The sequence below is a fragment of the Pyrus communis genome, chromosome 8, assembly GCF_963583255.1.
Source record: "Pyrus communis chromosome 8, drPyrComm1.1, whole genome shotgun sequence".
Classification (NCBI taxonomy): domain Eukaryota; kingdom Viridiplantae; phylum Streptophyta; class Magnoliopsida; order Rosales; family Rosaceae; genus Pyrus; species Pyrus communis.
Window position 1 is genome coordinate 25,288,029 of NC_084810.1, and position 15,845 is coordinate 25,303,873.

A 15,845-nucleotide genomic window follows, 5' to 3' on the forward strand; every position below is an offset into this window, starting at 1 on the left:
GGCACCTACTTCAGCTACCCTTAGAGCCATCCTTACTTCAACGTCAACTTCATCAATTAAACCACGAGTATCAAATAGCAATCAGACATAAATTGATACAATTTTTAAATTTCGAGTTTGACATGAGAAACTTTTTTTTTTAAATAAATATTATCTATACTAAGAGAATGAAGTGAGTTTAGCCTTACAATGGGTTAGCAATAATGTAGTTCAAATTTACCTTTGGTGAAAATTGAACCTAAGACCTATCACTTACAAATGAATAGGAATACTACTGGACCGTAATATTAAATGGCTCATCCGAACCCAATTCGCCCCATTGCCATCCCTACTCATTAAGTAATTTTCATATTTAATAATGCATGATTATTAACATGAGTCATGTTGAAAAAATCATTGCTACAATTAGGTTAAATTTGAGGAATCATTTATCCAATTGGTTAAAATTGAGGTACCATTTATTCAGTTGAGAAACCATTACTACAATTTTTTTCATTTTGCTTTCTATATTTGCCCTTTGATTCAGCCTCACGTGTGTAGGACGTGACTCATTTTGACAGAAGTTATAACGGAGTTGACGAAAAAGACCATAACTATACGTTTTGAAGAGTTAAGAATGGTCATGAATTTTTAGTTGAAAAACTATTACTCCAATTAAATTAAAGTTGAAGGACCATTGCTACAATTTCCTCTTAAAAAAATAGAAAACTTCTCCACAATATATTCACTACATACGATTAAAAATTACCAAACAAGTTTAAAAAATAAAAACCAAAAACTAAAAAATTAAAATGAACGGATTTATCAAACGACCTGTAGATGTTCATTATAATCCTTAAAGATTAGAAATTTAAGAATCTGTTTGATAATTATTTTATTTTCAGGTTTCAAAAACATGGAAATTGAAGACCAAATTTTAAAAACTTAAGAAAATGGTTTCGGATTTTATTTTTTTTAATTGAAAGTATTTATCAAATTTGATTTCAAATTTCAGTTATCAAGAAGGTAAAAAAAAAAAAAAACTGAAAACAAGTGTTTATTAAATAACCCTTAAATATTTTTTTTTCGAAACCCAAAAATATTACAGTAATTCCACTTCAAATTGTACAGTCACTTTCTCTACCATTGTTTGTCATTTCATTCTTTACTTCAATAACTCCCTCCGAGATACATTACATAGAGGTACTAGTTCTACATATTTGATGGAATACATGATAATTAAGAAAAATGAGAATCCAAGTTTAATCAACAGAGCCGTTTGTACAAGGAGGAGGATTCTCTCTCATTCCCTCTCCTCCTCTCACATATTATTTTTTATTTTATTATTTTTATAAAAAATTTAATATAAGATGTTAACCTGACTAAACAGTAACCGTTCAAATAAGAAATGAAAAAAAAGGAGAGAATCCTCATTTTTTGTATTAGCCAACATTGAAGCAAAAAAGTGAAGAAAAAAAATAGAAAATTAATTAAGACCAATATTTTGTTAATTGAAGTTTGCTCTAAATAATTTTGGGATTATGATCAATAATTTTAATTTTTGGGCATTATGATCATCCAACAAGAAGAGTTTAAATTCTTTCAAATCAACGATTTGAAAGCCTGTTAATTCCAACAACTTCTTGCAAAGTTGTTCTGCAGCGTATGAGCATTTTGCTTTGAAGTTGTATATTTTTTTCTGAGAAGTAAAAGCTCCTGCACACCTACCTGACACCCGTACCCCACTCCTCAGGCTATGGTACTACCATGCATTGCATGCCTAACCTTTTTCTGACCCTTCTAGTTTGAAGGAAATCCGCCAGGCCGCGCAGGCCACCTGCAAAATCTGTAGAGGTGAATTATTTTCTGTCGTTAGGTTAGGTTGGCGCCATGATTGGTCGAACCTGCAAAGAGCCCTCTTTCACGGACCTGGCTTCTCTCTCCATTCAGTTTTACACTTTTATCCTTTTTCTATTTTTACGATCACGATCATGGTTAAAACAGATCAATATTTTATATTATTATTACTTTTTATTTTATTATCTTTATAAAAAAATCAATATAAGACATTAACATAAGTTCACATTGACCGTACAAAATAAGAGGGAATGAAAGTATATCTAAACTAGAAGGACAGAGAAGCCGGGTTCCTCTTTCACTCCGCCCCGCTTACTTCACCCCTTATCAAACACATTGCAAATAGGATGGGCAACGGTTATGAGACGGGTAATAGTGAATATTTATCTATAACTTTTTATGTTAATACCTGCATAACCGTTTACCTGTTGAATAATTGTATAAATGGTTATACATATACCTATAATCGTTTATAAACGGTTAATCATATTCATAACCGTGTACCTATTTAACCATAACCCATTTACCCGTTTACCTGTTTTTGAACTTGCTTAATTTTTTTTTTACCCATTTATACATTTTTTTCAGCCGTCTATATATTTTTTTTAACAACTTGAAAATTACAAAATAAAAATTTGTCATAAATTTTGTTTTCTAACAATTAAACACTGTTATAAATACATTTTAACATGCAATTATCTATTTTAATCATTTAAGTCCTCGTACGATTCGAATAATTAAAATAATATTTTTCTGTTACATGCAAGCAAATCTTTAATTATAATCCATGTGATTACAAAGTAAAGCTTTTAAAAATAAAAAATTATTATTATCTTGAATACTAAATGATTGAAAACTTTAAAATATTCTAAAACTAAACATTTTTAAACATTAATACTTTAGCACATTGACAAACAAAGTCTAGAGATCTACAAAATAAATGTGTAAATTCACATAACTATTTTCTGTTCATGAATTATTATCGGTCAACTAAAAACTTGGTCTTTTGACCGTGCACTGTCTGAAAGCAAATCAATCACAATCAGCAGGCGCTTAGGCCATCTAGTCACCACTCCATTAGCCCATCATCTCTTCAAAAGTATTACTACTACAGCTATGATCTACACAATTGAAGACATCATGCAGGGTCCAAATTACATGGATGAGCGGAGATGAGAGAGAAGACGGCGATGAGAGACAGATGAGCAGTAAAGATGAGCGAGAGGGCAGCGAGGAGGGATAAATGAGCAGAAATGGGAGACTCGAGTTTAGAGGAGAGATTAAAAATTTAGGATTTTTTAAATTTAACATATATTAAATTAAATAGGTAAATAAATACCTAGGATAACTGCAAGTAATATCCTTAACCAATGGATACATATTAAAACCGTTCATTTAAATTTTACAAATAAACAGTTATATCTATAACCGTTTGTTCGTCTAAACGGTTATCCATAATCGTAATCTTAAAATTTAAATGGATTGATAATCATGATTATCCAAATCTATGGGTATTTTGCCCATCTCTAATTGCAACTCCGCCTATGGGCTAATACTTTTCAACTCTTTTCCCACACAATTGTGTTTTTACCTATAGATATATATTTTATGTCGGATTTGGATCCCATCAGAATCCTAGAAGTCCTCATGTTGATTTTATCAGTTTATATTAAATCATGGTATATGTAACCTTACTCTTCACTTATTTCGATAAAAAGCGATAGTGAATTTTCATTAACAAAGGATGGTGTGCAAGGGTTAACATATAAACACATTAACTCTTTATGCATGTGACCGTTCATTGATTTGGAAATCATTGGCATGAACCATATTAATATTATTGCTTATGAGCTAGTTATTCACTATAGGTGAATGTAACTTACAAGGATTGCATCGAGATGTTTTGCAATTTACAAAGTTCAACTTGGTCTCATGTTTTTTCACGCTTGCAATAGTATTGTTGGGCAAGTTTAATTGCTCCGTGTTGGTTGTGATATTGTCTAATTTAAGAAATTAGATCATTTCTAATCGAAGGAGGACCAAAAGGATTCCTTTAGCCTTATAATCCTGCAATAAATTATATTTTAATAAATAGTGTCATATCATATTTTATATCATCTTCAACTGAGGAGGATAAAGGGTCATAGGCTAAACATAACTCTTTGACAAAAAATCATCACCAACCGAGAGGCCAAAGAACCATAGGCTAAACATAGTTTGTTATTTTAATTGAATTAATATGGTAAATTAAATTAAACTATCATATTAAAATAAAGTTTTCAGACATATTTTGAGTGTTACTTATCGCCAAATGAATAAGTCTCCGAATTTCTTATCTTTATATAATCTCAATGATTTTTTGGATAGAATTTCAAGTGACACGTGTCGCTAACGTGAGTAACTCTCAAGATTTCTTATCTTTATGAAATCTCAATAATTTTTTACTAGGATTTCAAGTGACATGTGTCGCTAAAGTGAAATGTATGTTAGAAATGGTGTATGAATGACTTAGATATTTATACGAAGAAAAAAAATTAGAATTTTTTATTAAATTCGTCCAAAAAAAAAATTTTCAAATTTCAATGGTAACTTGACGACATCATGATGTCAGTTAGCCATTGCTAGCTAGCATCATGTTGATGCCAGGTAACCGTTGACATTCAAATGAGCTGAGCTGGAGAGTTGGCAAAATGTCAAGTTTTACATTATGGTGCTGGATGGCCAGCTTGCTGGCCTGATTTGGGATTTTGACTCAGTGGGGCGTACAAATCCTTTGACTTAACCCTCGGCCGAAAACTGTTTTCGTATCATTGTAAGTTAATTTGAATCCTATAACCATTTGACCAGGTCGGTTGAAGATAGCCGTAATTTCATGATTTAATTCATAATTTTTATTTCATCAAGAGATTGTAAATTTGTAATGCTTGTTAAAGATATAGCGAATGCTTTTGCAAGTTGAAGTCAAAGCTCTCGAAATACCTTGTTAATGTTGATGTATATATTTACTCTCAAACATCAATTCCATTGTTATACATAAAATAAAAAGGAGCATGCCCTTAATTGAACAAGTTAAAAACCGACCACAAAAAGAGAGCCAGTATCTGCCAATATCCAAACTTTCATTGATTTGAAAATATGGTTCGCAGTAATAAGTGCACCAATACTATTGTCTAGAAATTTGAAGAATAAAATTCTAAATAATTATATTATTACATTGATTGCACTAGCCTTCTGTATTCGATACATTAAAATATTTCTTTATTTTTCAAATTTTTAAGAAAAGCAAAGGGTAGGGTGATCTGTAACCCATTATATATGCAGGAGCTCCAGTCTTTCAAAAACCAGGTTTCACTGACATACGCAACAGTGAAGAGAGAGAGTGAGACCAGCAGTGAAGAGAGAGATTCTCAAATCAAATTTAAAAGACTAGGTTGGAACCCAAACAAAACTGTCCTAAACAGCCACAGAGCTTTTGCTTTGAGTTGAAACGGAAAGGGGAACCTAGGCGAGAACCCCAACCCGCTCTCTCAAAGATGCTGAAACTATGGATTGAAGAGATCCGGGATTCCTTCCTTCTTGGAGAAGCATAAAAGACGTCAATATTTTTTAAGAAACACTAATGAAAAAGATTTAAAAATTTTGAATTTTTACAATAAAAATAAAATAAAATGTAAAATGAATAGTATCATAATTGATTTTTTAGTGTATAAATATGGTTTTTATTAAAATAAACAGTATCGAAAGCTTTTCGTTAAACTTTTCTATTTTTTAACGACAATTGTTTTGATTTTTAACCAACAATTATGGATAGGAAAATGAATTAAGAGACAGATGATAATGCTTACAGTATTCCGTTTAATTGTTGTAATTTTGTTTTATATTTTAATTATTTGTCTCAACCATTCCTGTTATGTTTCGGCTTAGTATAGTGATTAGAGTTTTTAAATAATGATAAGACATAAATTGATACAATTTTACGTTGAACATAAGAAACTTAAAGCTACATAAAATAACAACAGTTTTCGTCTAGCGATCCACAGAAGATTCATTCCCTTTTTACTTTTAAGTTCTCAAGCCTTTTTCTTGCGATCAACAGAAGATTCACACCTTTTTACTTTTTGAAATAATCTTTTTTCCTAATTAGACGTTGTCACGATCTGTGAAAACCCTCTGCTAAACAAGATGTGACAAGATGTATGCATGTAGAACAGTAGATGTAGTGGGATTTTGCCCTTGTACACTGATTTTCGGAAAAAGGACTGAATAAATTTTGATGGGACAAAGGGCTGAAAAAAGTTCAAAGTTACTTCTGCAAGATATTTCTCGAGAAGTGGAATTCTCTCGTTTCTTTTTTTTTTTTTTCTTTTTTCTCTACTCTTATTTGAATGAAAAATATTAAATCACGTTAATATTTTATATTAATTAACAACACTTGCATACTTGAAAATTAAATCAATTGTAATGACACTTTATGTCTCGGTATTTATGACAGAGTAGAAAATTTCTCCACTTTTGCAGCCTTCCTCACAGACATGGTAGTACCATTCGTGCTCTTTCTTTTTCAGCCATTCATTGTTTGATGAAAACCTCCCAGGCCACGCAGGCCACCTGCAAAGTCTGTTAGCTGATTTATTTTTTATCGTCAGGTTAGGTGGTCGCCATGATAGGCGCCTGAGTGCTTCCTCTTTCCCACACAAGTGTGTTTGTACCTATAAATGTGTATATTTTATCAGTCATTATCCATGCATTTCCCTAAATACCATCACACTACCGTTAAACACCAACAAATCAAACATTGGCACTTCATTTTAGTGTCTAAATTTTGTATAGCAAGATTAATTATATTATTGACTAGTCTTGTGTATCAATAAAATTTGATGTGGGTAAAAGAAAAACAAATCAAACATTGACACTTAAAATCATTTTAGGTGTTCAAATTTTGTAGAAAATCATGGTGTATTTATAGGGACGAATCCATTAATGGACTCGGGTAATCTTGGAACCATCCTGGATCCCAAAGAAGCGCATGTGAAGACCTCCACGGACCACCTAACGGTTTGGACATGTGATGGAAGAGAGAAGATCATTATTGTTGTGCAACATAAGCTTTGAACCAAGAAGAAAGATCTAGTATCAGACCAATAGGAACAGAGAAGACCATCATGGCTCTAGTGTTTTTGGACCTTGGTTCCAACGAAGAAGGACTTTCTCCCTCCATTTCCCCTGTGACCAATAGCGGAGTCATGAATTATTTGGTAGGTGAGCTAAACTAGAATTATTACAACGAGATCAAATGGTTAAATTTTTTGTTACTTACATAATGTTACACAATAACAAGTCTGAAAAAAATAATTTAAAATAAGAAATTTAACTATGAATAAAGCAAGTTTCAACTAGATTTAAACAAATAAAACATTTGAAGTTGCAGCTTATAGTAGAAACAAACATACATAATCAATGTTGTCATAACAACTTAACAAATAAAAGAAAAAGTACCTATTCAAGTTGTGCCCTTCAATCCTTAATGGAATTGAATGTTAACCTAACAAATTGAAAAAGTACTTGTTCAGAAGGTATATAAGTCTCTAATTTATCACCATCATCTATTTTTTTATTTTTTTTTAAATGATTCAATAGTTCTTAATTTCTTCTTTGAATGTTAACCTAACAAATACAAGTTTATATAATAAATTATATTTTTAAGAAATCTATCAAACTATTAGAAAAAAAATATATTAAACTTGAAATTGAATTTTTAAAATACGAACTCTTAAAATTAAAACAATAAACAAATAAAATCACCACGACTTAAAAATAAAGTGGCCAAAAACTTAACTATTTATTAGAAAAATAAATAAACTTTCTCACTTACATGCTTGGTTTCTTTAAACAGCAGACGAGACGAAAGCTTTTTGAAAAAATGAAAAACGGCCATTGTTGCACCCCAAAATTGAAAATAAAATAATAGACTATTCTTAGGAAACCTAAAATAATAAAATATTAAACCTACTTTTTAATTCCGGATGACTACTCATAAAAAACCTAAACTAATCACTATAAACTACTTCCTAAAAACTAATCAAACAAAAAGACCTATAGACGTATAGTGTGTATGATTTGAAATATAATATTATTAAATTTTAATACTGATTAAAGTTAATAATTTTTAAATATTTATTAACTATTGTTTTTTTTCTAAAAGTAATCATATTTTTCGAAACTTTTACTTATTAGGTGTGCTATAAAAGTTAAAAATAATACAGTAGTCTAAATTATTAGTATTTTAAACCTTAAACAACTAAAACTTTTTCTATGCTAGAGCTCATCCTAGCATTGTTACTGTCTTTGCCGTTGCCCACGAACTACTCTCCATTTTTTTAATTATTGTTCAATTAGGTTGTGCCATCTAGCATTTTAATTAATAAACTGATTATTTATTACTCAACTAATACTTTTTATACTATATGTTTCACACTGTTATTTATTTTAATTCACTATAATTCATACAGCTTGAGAAATAATAAACTCGAATTATCAATATAAGCATAGCTTTTTTAAGTGTAAATAAGCAATCTACTTAAATCAGCCTAGTAGGCTTAGACCTAGATCTCATCTAAGCGTATAATTGCTAGGTTCCAACCCGCTGTTCAACTAGCTCATAGCATACATTAGGTAGGACCAACCGATATTAAAATTATGGACGCATGAATGTGTATTTAATGTTACTCTTCATTGAATGAACATTGAAGTTATTCATTGTTGGTTGGTGTACGTAGTTTGGTTCTGTGGACTGCATGGAGACTTTTCAGTGCACACTCACTATATATACCAGAGCTCATTACATTAGTTTAAAGAAGGCTTTCCAATTGAAGTGTAGAAATGAATAGTCTTTGGACCAGAATATCACTTTATTGACGAGGCTAGGGTTTCGAACGGGTTGGGTGGGATAGACTTTCATTTCCTTTCTTTGTGAGCTGCAGTGGGACTCGGTGAGAGCATGCCGTCGGGAGAGAGAGAGAGAGCGAGCGAGCAGAGAGAGAAGAAAGACAGGAAGGGAGAGAGAGGGATTTGGTGAGAGGAAGGCATGCGGCTTGCAGGCAGACAGAGTCACAGGGCCTGTACGATTCGAGGGAGAGAAAGGGGTTGGTTTCGAAAGCTCTACCTAGGGTTTGTTCCTGCAAGATTTCAACAACATTTTCCCTCTTCTCCACTATTTTCCTTCATTCCCTTTTCTCGGAACCAGAAAACTAGATTCCTCTTCTGGAGTCTCTCCCAGTGTGGAACCCCCACCACCACCAGGCGCCAAAGCTGCGTCAAAGGTTTGCGTGTTGAATTTCACATCGACGGCATCTCCCTATAACCTAGGAGCTTGTTACGGATCGAGCGATTCCGGAGGCCCTGCCATCGAGGTTAGTCTTAAGCGATTCCTATCCTATTGACTTATTGCATGTCAAAATCTGCTTCAAATTTTAATATAATTGGGCTTTAGAAAAAAATTCATGATTTTGTCTAATCCAATAGAATGATTAGAAAAATTTTCATTAAATTTCTGGGTTCTTGGGGGGTTCTGAATCGTGATATTGAGAGAGCTTGGTTGCGTTAATTGCTAATGAAATTAGCTTCTAAACGTACATAATTTGCCTTTTTTATGTTCGTTCTATATTTTCTTTGAGCTCAGATATATATATCTATATATATATATATATATATATATATTAAAGAAGCCATAAAAAAACTGGACATTTTTATCATATTATGATATTCTCTGAAATATTAAAGAAGGCATAAAAAACTGGACATTTTTATGAGATCTGGGTCGTACGGGTGAAAAGTGAAAAATTACATGTGAATTTTTGACTTCCGATTATTTATTTATTTGGGTATGATACGGGTATGCAAACATATTGTTGATCTTCGACTTCCGATTATTTATTTAATTATTTAGGTATGATTGACAGCGAAACATATTGTTATTACATGTGAATTTCAAATTAAGGCATAAAAAACTGAATATTTGTTTTAGGTCTGGGGTTCTCTGTTAATTGTTGTAATTATTTTTATTTTCAGCGGTATGCTTTTTTAGCAGTGTTTGTAGCTGCGTATCAGCGCATATATGTTAGAGTACATGCCCACCTAGAATTCTCGTTGGATAGTATAGACAGTTATGTTTTTCATGAGCATGCTATAAATGTCTGAATGGAAGTTACTAAAAAAGATAGAGAAGATGTCCTTGTAAAAAATGGGTAAGATGTTATCAGATTGCGATGTTAGTGTAGTGGACGCACTTCGCTATGCATCTAGATTCGGATTTCCTTTTGAGGACTGGTCATTTGTTAAACAATCACCAGTTGGTGAGTTTCTATGTAAATCTTTGTATTTTTGTCATAATTATATCTGTGTACAAACTATAACAAATTAGATTAATATTTAAATTTTGTTTTTGTGAGGGATAAACTGCAGAAATTCATGGTTCATTATTACAGGGAGATTGAGGTGGTGATGAAGTAACTTTAAAACACATGGTGAAGCAATTCCCGTTAATATGCAAGAATTATCTGTCAGATGCAGTATTCGAATAAAAATCCTAAATTTATTATCTTAAATTTAGATTAATGTATAAACTCTTTAGATAAATGTTTTAATGCTTCAAATAAATTTCACCTGTATCATAACACCCATAACATTGTTCTTGTCATCTCGTCTATCTTCTACACTTTTTTTGCGGGACAGACCCGCATAAAGCAGTCTGGTTTTTCATTACACTATCGAGGTTGCTACTGTAATGGAAAATCAGACTCATTTGTGCGGGTAGTGCTGCTAAACAAGTATATAGATAATAGGCGCGATGTATAGGATAATGTTATGGCTGCCATGATGCATGTGCGATTTTATTTCAAGTATTAAAATATTTATCTAAAAAGTTTAAACTTTAAATTGAATTTCGGAAAATAAACTTAGGGTTTGTATTCGGATACTGCATCTGAGATAAGCCTCGCATATCAACGACAATTGCTTTAGCATGTGTTTTATGGTTACTTTATCAGCACCCTCAATTTCCGTGTAATCATCAACTTCTGCACTGTATCCCTCAAAAGATTAATTTAGTTTGTTGTAGTTGGTACAAAAGTATAATTGTAACAAATATAGAGAGATTTAACGGTCATACTGGTGCTTGTTTGCCAAATGATCAATCCTATTCAACAGGAAGTCTGAACCTGGATGCATATCGAAATGCATCCACTACGCTAATGTCGCAATCTGGTAGCATCTTCTCCATTTGTACGAGCACATCTTCCCTATCTTTTGTAGTAACATCCATCTAGGCCTTTATAGCACGCTCATGAAAAACACCCTTGGATATATTCTCTAACGAGAGTATAGGTGGGGCAGGTCCTCTAACACGCATAAAATAGTGCGTTGATACCAACCACAAACATTGCTAGAGACACATACTGTTGAAACTAAACTTAATTGAGACAATTAAACAGGTAAACCCAAACCTAAAACAAATATTCAGTTTTTTATGCCTACTTATGAACTTCACATGTAATTTACACTCTCATCCAAAAAAATTTATGTGCCTACTTTTGAACTTAACATGTAATTCATCTCTTTTTTGGTTTTATGATATGGGTATGAATTGATGTCTTCCAGGAACCTACATACCTTGTACGTGGCGCTACGAGGCTAACAACAAAATGGTATATGTGAGTATGTGCGCGCGCTACTTGGCTGCAGCTTATTACTTAACTGTGCATTTGCTTAAAAGAACAGTAAATAATGGCATGCACCATCTTTGCTAATACGCAGTGTACTACACATGTATTTGCATATAGGACCAAAAAATAAGGTCTATATGTTGTTAACTTTGTTCTGCTTGCCTTTATTTAAACAGACTGGATATGGTCATTTTTCTCCAATGTATCTGCCTTACCCCAATACTGAAAAACATGCACATTGCGCCCTGGAGGAAATCAGGAAAGTAAAGGTTCTGATCTGAATTTGTAATAGCTGCTGCCTACTTCTTACGTTAGGATGTTCTGTTTGAGGAGTAATCTTTAATAGCGCACTTGTTTTAATATAATACTCTGCATGACTTTCTTTTTTAGGGCCTCCAAGCGCATTTTGTGAGAGTGGAGGCATACCAATTCACTATGAGGCCGCTGACCCCGCGACTATGAAAAGAAGCTTTACCAAGCAATAGTTGTTAAGGCGAATGGCAAAAAGGAAACGATGTTGTTTGGTCTGGTCAATTCTGATGGCCGTTTGTGAAAAAATGCATCACACTAGAGAGGGAGTTGAATATCAGTTTTTGTATAAACTTTTAAATATATCCAGAAATAGGAAAACGCCGCCCACAAAAAAAGAAAACGCTGTCCAAGAAAACTGAAATCCTAACGATAACTAGGTCTCTAGTTGTTTTCTGTTAAGTTTCTGTAATTTGAGAAATCCTATGTTGGAAGCAAAGGGAAAACCGTTCTAAAAGACCCATTGAGCTTTGGGTTTGAGTTGATTCGGAAAGGGGAACCATAGGCGGGAATAACGAACGAGATAAAAAGATTGGAGAAGTCTATTTGAATGGGAATATTATTAATAATTTTAATTTCTTTTATGCAGGAAAATGTATTTGAAGAAAATGGAAGGTTTTTGTTGACGAAAGAGTGACAATAATGTATGGATGTGGTGTGGAGATGTAACGGAAAGGCTAAAAGTGTAGAGAATTCTTTCACCTGTTCAGAAGCATATTTAAATGTAAGTCTTTTTTTCGATATTTTTTGTTGTGCAATTTATAACTAGCTAAATTGGAATTCCCTTAAAAATTGAAGTGGACGAATTTGGATATGTGCGAAGATTCTAGTGGGAAAATATTTGAAAATTTGACATTAAAGTTAGATGTGGTGAATAACTTTGGGATTAGGTTGATAGGGCTTAACATATCTGTGTTTGTTGTTTAGAAATTTGTGTTTATGGTCACTTGATTAGCATCTATGGTAGAATTTTGGTGTGGAAAATTCCTGTTAAAAATTTATTGTACTGGAATATACTTCTATAAAGGAATTTTTGGATGAGAGTGTAAATTACAAGTTCAAAATTTTTATGCCTACTTTTGAACTTCACATGTAATTTACACTCCCTCGTCCAAAAATTCTTGTACGAAAGTATATTCCAGTAAAATAAATTTTATACTCCAAAATATCACCATATATGTTAATTAGGTGGCAATAAACTTAAATCTCTAAACAACAAAAACAGATACGGTAAGCACTGTCAATCTAATCTAAAGTTTATCCACCGCAGCAAACTTCAATGTCAAATTTTCAAATATTTTCGTCAATCTTTGCACATATCCAAACTTTTCCATTTTAATTTCCAAAGAGATTTCAATTTAACTAGTTATAAATTGTTTAAGAAAAAATAACAAAAAAAAGACTTACATTAGAGGAAGAATCCCTCTTTTCTCCAGTTTATGCTTTTGGCCTTTCCGATGCTTCTCCACATTGTTTCCATATATTCTTGCCACTCTTTTGTCAACTGAAGCTTTTCCATTTTCTCCAAATACATTTTCTCACATAAAAAAATTTAAAATTATCAATAATATTATTCTCTCAAATGGTAATGCTTCTTCAATTGTTTTATCTCATTTGGAATTCATGCCTATGGTTTCCCAAATCAACTCAAAACTATAGAAAACAGGAGTAGAGAGCTAGTTACCTTATTAGGATTTCAGTTTTCTTGGACGGCGTTCTTTTTATCCGGCGACGTTTTCCTTTTTAAATAGCAGTTTTTATATAAACTTTTAAATATTTCAAGAGTATTTATCCAATATTGGCTCGTAATAGATATAAATGCCTTTAAACTTGAAAACCAAAACCTTATTAGGTGGAAAATTTTGGCGATAGAATCTTAAGAAATGGTGGAGAAATATCGATGGCATTGGCTACTGGTCGAGACTTGTGTATCCCTAAACGAAATTGAATGTAGATGGTTATTTTTTTTCTCGTTTACGTTTTCTTTTTGCTTTTGTTGTTTCTTCCTTCGCTTGAAATATTTTTTTAAATTTTACGGAGTAGAAACTCTTTAGCACATGTTAGAAAAATTAAGTCTCTTGTGTCAAATGGAAGATTGATAAATATTATAGTATTTGCGAATCGGTTGGAGGCAAAGGTAGTATTAAGTCGGTGCAGGTTAGAAAAATTAGGGTTTGCGGAATAGAAAATTTTCATTCTTTGTGGTTTGGAAATTGTTAATTATTGTACTAATAATCCGAGCAGTATTAAAAATAATCTGAGCAATATTTGATTATTTATCAAAAAATAAAATTAAGAGAAGCCTATGGTCTTTGTTTGACAAAGAAAATAAAAAAAAATAATTATTTTGGTTCTGGTTTTTAATCAACCTAGTTTTTAGACTGAATTCTTGTTAGTATAAGTATTTTGAGCAAGATCTTTATTAACATTATTTAAGAGATTTAACTCATGCATTTATGTATTTAATGTTCCATAAATTATGAAATTTAAACAAATTCAAATAATATTTTTCAAGTATGATACTTAAAAATAAATATTAGTGAAATATTGTTCTTCACAAAATTATACCAAGAAAATAATGTATCCACATAATTATTAACCTATTTTAAAAAATAACTAATGATATTTTTTGAAACATAAAATAAATCCATATAATTACCATGTAAGAATGGGTACAAATAAATTTAAAAAAAAAGAAAGAGTTTTAACGAAAAGCCCGTGGTATTGTTCACTTTAACGAAAAACTACATTTTTACACTAAAAAGTCAAACCTGGTACTATTCATTTTACCCTTTATTTTGTCTTTATCGTTAAAATTCAAAGTTTTTATACATTTTTCATTAGTTTTCCTTAAAAAAATATGGGCACAAAAACAAACTTGGGTTCAAATTAAAACTAAAAAGAAAATTGGTACAAATTAAAAAAGGGTTGCAAATTAAAAATGGGTACAAACTAAAAGTAAAAATATATGATAAAATTTTAGAATATTTGTGTGACATCCCACATCGCCCATAGGAGTGATCCTTGTATGTATATTCCCATCCCTACCTAGCACGAGGCCTTTTGGGAGCTCACTGGCTTCGGGTTCCGTTGGAACTCTGAAGTTAAGCGAGAAGGGGGCTAGAGCAATCCCATGATGGGTGACCCACTGGGAAGTTGCTCGTGAGTTCCCAAAAACAAAACCGTGAGGGAATGGTAAGCCCAAAACGGACAATATCGTGCTACGATGGTGAAGCGGGGTCGGGAAATGGTCCCTCCCCGGACGGGGATGTGACAATTTGGTATCAGAGCCTAACCCTGGTCGCGTGTGTGTCGACGAGGACGTCGGGCCCCTAAGGGGAGTGAATTATGATATCCCACATCGCCCAGAGGAGTGATCCTTATATGTATATTCCCATCCCTACCTAGCACGATGCCTTTTGGGAGCTCACTGGCTTCGGGTTCCGTTGGAACTCTGAAGTTAAGCGAGAAGGGGGCTAGAGCAATCCCATGATGGGTGACCCACTAGGAAGTTACTCGTGAGTTCCCAAAAAACAAAACCGTGAGGGAATGGTAAGCTCAAAGCGGACAATATCGTGCTACGGTGGTGGAGCAGGCCCGGGAAGTGATCCGCCCGGGCGGGGATGTGACAATTTATGTCTATTTAAATGATATTTTGAATACATTTAAAAATTTTATAAAAACTGACATTTTTAAAATTAAAGATTAATATTTGACTATATTTGATAAATTTCAGCCGCACCAACACCCATGCCTTATCTCATGCCACCCTTCGCAGCACGGTCGTAGCCTCACAACCATCCATCTCCATAGAATTAGATTAAGGCTGCAGCCCATCATGAGAGAAAGGGCATTTGATGAAGGAGGAGCTGGCATCGACGCCACCGTGAGGGAGGCGTGCGGGTGTGGACTGGTTGGGTTTGCAGAGTAGGGTGGGTTTTTATTTTATTTTTTTTCTTTTTCTTTTCTTCTATTTCAACT

The 15,845-nt window shown here is 32.7% G+C and overlaps 1 protein-coding gene across 2 annotated transcripts in view; it reads left to right on the top strand.

Annotated features, from left to right (window-relative positions):
- The first annotated feature begins 8,753 nt into the window (after positions 1-8,753).
- The window catches only part of LOC137741502 (DEAD-box ATP-dependent RNA helicase 20-like), a 29,058-nt gene continuing 21,966 nt past the window's right edge, over positions 8,754-15,845 (top strand). Inside the window, exons 1-3 of one of the 2 annotated variants that reach the window (XM_068481206.1) lie at positions 8,754-9,245; positions 11,491-11,543; positions 11,732-11,824. In XM_068481206.1, coding sequence (XP_068337307.1) covers positions 11,535-11,543; positions 11,732-11,824 — 102 coding nt within the window. In that variant the 5' untranslated portion in view covers positions 8,754-9,245; positions 11,491-11,534. Of the gene's footprint in view, positions 9,246-11,410; positions 11,544-11,731; positions 11,825-15,845 lie in introns of those variants that run through there. The other variant, XM_068481205.1, reaches the window with a different exon arrangement.